This window comes from Lipotes vexillifer, unplaced genomic scaffold (genome assembly GCF_000442215.2).
Source record: "Lipotes vexillifer unplaced genomic scaffold, Lipotes_vexillifer_v1.1 scaffold59, whole genome shotgun sequence".
Taxonomy (NCBI): domain Eukaryota; kingdom Metazoa; phylum Chordata; class Mammalia; order Artiodactyla; family Lipotidae; genus Lipotes; species Lipotes vexillifer.
Window position 1 is genome coordinate 2,867,775 of NW_006791208.1, and position 5,429 is coordinate 2,873,203.

The window sequence follows — 5,429 nt, forward strand, 5'->3', positions numbered from 1 at the left end:
CCCGGGGGGGGGGGGGGAACGCTGAAACCACACACGCCCTGCCCAACACGTTCCCCCAGCCCCCCATCTGCCTAGAAATCCCTGCCATCTTCACGGTGCGCAGTTTCTGTACGTGCCCCGCTGCCTGAAGACTTGTTTTCCCACTCCCAGGCTTGCAGGGCACCGGCCACAGAGCCCAACACGACACACACAGAGTCGCATCCTCCGGCAAAGTTTGGGCCTTCCCCTAGGCCAGGGTGCCCTTACTCAGGGTAGACCTGGGGGTCCGGGGCGGGGGGGTCCGACCCACCTGCACAAGCACTCTCCGGCAGAGACCCGCCTTCACCAGGGACTTGGCCACCCAGCGGGCAGCGTACGCGGCCGAGCGGTCCACCTTGGTGTAGTCCTTCCCAGAGAAGGCGCCCCCGCCGTGCGCCCCCCAGCCACCATAGGTGTCCACAATGATCTTACGGCCAGTGACGCCCGCATCCCCCTGCGGAGGAAAAGGAAGACACAGAGGGAGGATGTGGGAGGAGGGGGCGGCCAAAGCACTGCAGTGGCCGCTGGACCACAACTTGGAGGCGGTCCCCGAAGCTTCTCGGGGCACATGTTCCAAAGACCCCTTGGCTGGGAGTCAGCCAGAAACCCTGGGCTCTAATCCCAGTTCAATCACTGACTAGTCACAGAAGTCAGGTCACCTGTCAGAGCCTCGTCAGAAAGGGCAAAAGGTGGGCCAGCTGCGGTCACAACCCACTTGTAAAGCCTTTGTAGGAGTCAATCATAACAGAGAAATCCAAGTGCAGGAGGAAACCGTGCTGTGACAAATACACCCCGGGCTGTGCCCCAGCTGGTGCCACCCGGCAAACGTTAAGTTGCCCGTTTCTTCAAGTGTCTGCTCTGTGCATCTCTGTCAACAAAGACGTTTGGGGGCGGGGAGGTCTCTATGTTTCTCTGTTAAATGATGCAGGGAAAGTCTGCATACTATACCATCCCCCCTACCCCGCTTAGAGATCCACAGTTCACAGCAGCATGCCGAGGCCCTGAGAAGTCCTGCAGGAAAACACAGTGAGCTGTGTCTTCCTTTCACCCTGGGTTTCTGCGCTACTTTGGCTATAGCACCGAACCCAGGGACTCCGCTTTGTGGCAACACGTCCACAGGGAGGTGCCCCGGCAGTGGTCAGCAGCCTGTCGGAGGGTCTAGGGCACTCTCCGACTGCTCACGCCGGCGGCACAGGAGAAAGGGGCAGCCCCACGTCCCCATCTAAAACACAGCCCCACCTTGGTGCCCACAAGAGCTGCAGGTCATGTGTGGCCAAGACCCAGGAAGCGCCATCCGGGCAAGCTCAGTGCCCATGATGGTGAGTTAGCCCCGGGCAGGGTCAGGCGGCAGCTGCACACGTGTGAGACGTCTCGAGTGGGAGGGCCAGGCAGCACTGAGGGGGAGCCTCCTGGGGACATGTCCCCATTTCCTCCTGTACTCAAGGGTGCACAGCAGGCTTCACAGAACAAGCTGACTTCACAATTCGTCTAGGGCCAGACATACCTGGCCGAGCCACACAAAGCCACCACCCTCCTGTGGCCTTTGCACTCAGGGAGGTAAGCAAAGTCAGGGCCTTATTCAGAGCCGAGGGCGCACCTGGGGGCCTCCGATGACAAACCGCCCGCTGGGCTGCAGGTGGTAGATGGTGTCCTTGTCCAGGTACTGGGCCGGCACCACGGCCCTGATCACCTGCTCCTTTAGGGCCCTGCGCATGTCCTCCAGCGTTATGTCTTCGTTGTGCTGCACGGAGATGACGATGGTGTGGATGCGCACGGGGATGACCGCGCCACTGTCCTGCGTGTACTGCACTGTCACCTGGCGGGAAGCAGGGAGGGAGGAAACGTCGTGAGGCCCTGCCCTGAGCTGAGGACACATTGCTGCCAGGCGCAGGTGCCCGGAATGCGGGCAGGGCTCCCAGGAGCCAGAGGGACCTCTTGTCCTCAAAGGGCCTTCAGGAAAGTTCATCTGACACATTCTTAAACTGAATAACTGCCTGGCGCTGTGAGATGACTGGGCATGAGGCACAAGCTATTCCCACCTGTGACCACAATCAGTGCCACTCAGAGACTCAGGTGTCACAGAGTTTCCGCTCTGTGACCCGCCAGACTCCAATCCTCCTACCTCAGAGGGTTCTGGGTGCCAGCAAATGTCCCTCTGCCAAAGCCCTGTCTCCCTCCGTGGCCCAGGACCAAGACACCCCGGCTCCCACCGAGGAACACAGGAGTCCACAGGCCACATGCCCACTGCCCTGGCCCCCTCGGTGGAGGAGCTCTGGAAGCATATGGGGCCAGAGGCCTTGCCTGCTGGAGGGACAGGGTGAGAGGGACTCGAGCCAGGGAGACTGAAGTGGAGGGAGCAGCAAGCTCTGGGTCACCAGCCTCTGTGTGTCTGGACAAAAGCAAGGAAAAGCAGAGCGCGTGGAGGGAAGGATCCTGCCTGCAGCTACCGCGCAGGGCAGGCCCCAGGGACAGAGCGGGGGTTCACCCCCTCCAGCGTGGGTCAGTGCTGTGCCCACTCTATGTATTATCGATGAATATTTAAACCATCCCAGCAAGATCCGCATTACTGTCTCCACTTTACGAATGAGGAAGGTCAGGCTCTGAGAAGTGAAACAACTTCCCTGAAGTCACACGCCAGTCAGTGAAAAGCCCAGGAGCCAACACTGCTCTGCCTGCCCCCAACACTGTGTCACGCCCAGAGCAGCGCAGAGAAAATGCCTCTGCACTCTGTCCTCTACCGACACACCAGGAGGGCACGAGAGCCCGACATCACAGCCTGATCTGTCCGGTGACGAAGGAGAGCAGCCTGGGCACCCTGGGCTTACAGAGCGAGAGGGAAAGGGAAGGTGAGGATGGCGGATGAGGCTGGGAAAAGCAAACAGAAGCCAGCAAAACACACTCAGCCAGACCGAGTGTGTACCGTGCGCGACAGGCCATGCCAAAAGCTGTGAGAAGCTGTTCCCAGCCCCACTTTAAAGACAAGAAAGCTGAGCTTCCAGAATATAAATACTCTAGAGGTCAAGATCACACAGCCAGCCAAGGTGGGCTGTGACCTCGCGCTGTGTGGCCTGCTGCCTGCAGCTCTGCCCAGCACAAGGTCGTCACCCAAGACCCTCGAGGCTGGAGCCACAGGCCCCGTCACTACCCGAGGCAGCATGGACCCAAAAGGGCAGTGCCCAGAGGGGCTGTGCGCCTGCAGGGGTGCAGCTATGCTGCATGGTCTGGCAAGGACACTGGCCGGCAGGCACATGACTGCTCCCCACCCCAAGGGCCTTGACAGGACCACAGGACAGCAAACAGTGGTCCCTGGGGCTATGCCTGAGGCGAGGTCCCAGCCTGCCCAAAGGCCCCTCAGATATCCATCAAACACAGGACGTGTATCAAACTCTACTCTATGTCCTGCCTGGTCCAAAGAGCCAAAGGGTGGGATCCAGAAGAAGGAAGGGAAAGAGCCCTGACCCCACGATGCCTGATCCTAGTGAGATGGGCAGATGCACCCCGCCTGTGCTCTGAGAGCAGCCCTTTAATGCTGGGCCACGTGCACACAGGGCCCTGTGAGAGGGAGCTGGAGTCGGGGGCTTGGCGGGCTCCAGAGGGGAGGCCCTGTGGCGGCTCTGGGACCAGACCTGCTGCACCTGGCCTCAGGAGAAGGCTCCTGTCCTGCGCAGCTGCTGAGGCCCATCTCCACTGCTACCGGACTCCCCTGCTCTGCCACAAACCCCAAGCAGAGCTGTGGCAGAGCAAAGGGCCCCAAGCATCGCTCTTATCTCATCACGTCAGCAAGATGTGGGGAAAAGTACACCGTGGAAAACACAACTCTGGCCAGGTACAAAAATAGCCGCGTCCGCACCTGCTGCTCAGTTCTCGGTATCAGCAGCAAGAACTTGTCCAGGTGGAAAGGTTCCCTCCTGTTCACAGTCAGCACTCTGGGTAGATGATGAAAATCCTTTACCAGTAAGGGATAGAGGAGGAGGCCCAGACACTGTTCCTGGCAGGGTGCCCGTCCCAGTGCAGCGGCCGCGTGGAGGCCGGCCGAGGGCCTCAGGGAGAGGCTCGTCAGCAGACCCCCGCACCCTCTGATGCCCGCTGGCTCAGGGCCTGCCTGCGGCAGGGGAGTGAGGCCGACTTTGGTATCCAAAGTAGCATTTGTAAGAGAATTCAGCGTCTCCTTGCAAGAAGGGAAAGCCTGGAAGAGCCCATCCCCCGCTCCCTCCCTCACTGCCTTCTGGACGCAGAAACCTTCTATTACTAAGCAAATACAGGAGGCTTTTCCTATTTCAGCGGCTCCAGTAGGTGCACCCTCCAGTCCTTACCCTCAGGCGGGGAGAAGGAAACCCGAGTCACCCCACTTACTTCCTCCCATCCCTGTTCTAGGATTTCCTTTTCTGTGAATCTCCAACCTGCTTCCCATCACAGCACAGCTCTGGCACAGGACGGGGAGGGCTCTTTCCTTCTGGTACCATCACAATCTACATGTTTTAGCTCTCCTGCCCACAACCTCAAAGAACATCTGAGGGATGCTCATGATTCCACTTCTCACCTTGGGGGTCATGTGGATAACACCAGAAGTCCCAAGGGTGGGTTTCTTTTAGGTGACAGAGGTACTCCCTTGCCCCAGGTACAGCCGATATGCAACTTCTGCCTTGTGTGGCCTTCCACATGGGGTGAGAAGGATGCACCTCTGTGAAGCTGGAGTAACGGGACAGAGTCGTGTGCACCGCGCTGAGCTATAAAACCACGTGAGCCAAACTCCAAGTGCGGGGTCAAGAGGAGGTCCCACCTGAGGGCGGCCAGAGAAGACCATGAGGAGGTGGGAACCACGCCGGCCACTGACGGACAGGTGGGGGCCAGAGAAAGCTTCCAAGGAAGGCGAAGTGTGGGAGCGCAGGTGCAAAGCACCGAGAAAAAAGGGGAACGTGAGCGAAAGGATATGGTTTAAGCAAAGACTGGGGGTGGGGACAGAAGAAGGTAAAGCTGGAAGACCATACAAGGTGTTAAATACCAGAATAACGAGTAGGAAGGAAGCAGAAAGTTGTAGACAATTCTGAGCAGATACAAGGATATTAAAAGTGAAGCCCAAACGGAATTAACTGAAGTTTCCAGGCAGGGAGAACCTTTGGGAGGACACAGCACTGTTCCTGGGCCTGGCCTGGGAAATGGGGCTGGAATGGAAGGGATGCACTAGAGGGAAAACGGGAGCCCAGGTAGAGTGGAGACAGACAGGGCCGGGGAAAGGTGGGCTCCATCGCACTCCTTCAGCTGAGGAGAGCTCCCGGGGCCCGGGTGTTTGCCGGTTGAATGAGAAATGGGGCTGGTGATTCAGTTAGACCTGCAGGTGGAAGATTTGGAAGCGGAGCGTGCGGAGGGGAAAGCTGGATTCACAAGCGTGGGCAGGAGGGGAGAGCGTGGAA

The 5,429-nt window shown here is 58.9% G+C and overlaps 1 protein-coding gene across 1 annotated transcript in view; it reads right to left on the minus strand.

Annotated features, from left to right (window-relative positions):
- MAT1A (methionine adenosyltransferase 1A) overlaps positions 1-5,429 on the minus strand; it is a 16,028-nt gene that overhangs the window by 1,043 nt on the left and 9,556 nt on the right. Inside the window, exons 6-7 of the mRNA XM_007464219.1 lie at positions 1,616-1,834; positions 290-472 (exon numbers count right to left, since the gene is read on the minus strand). Coding sequence (XP_007464281.1) covers positions 290-472; positions 1,616-1,834 — 402 coding nt within the window. The remainder of the gene's footprint in view (positions 1-289; positions 473-1,615; positions 1,835-5,429) is intronic.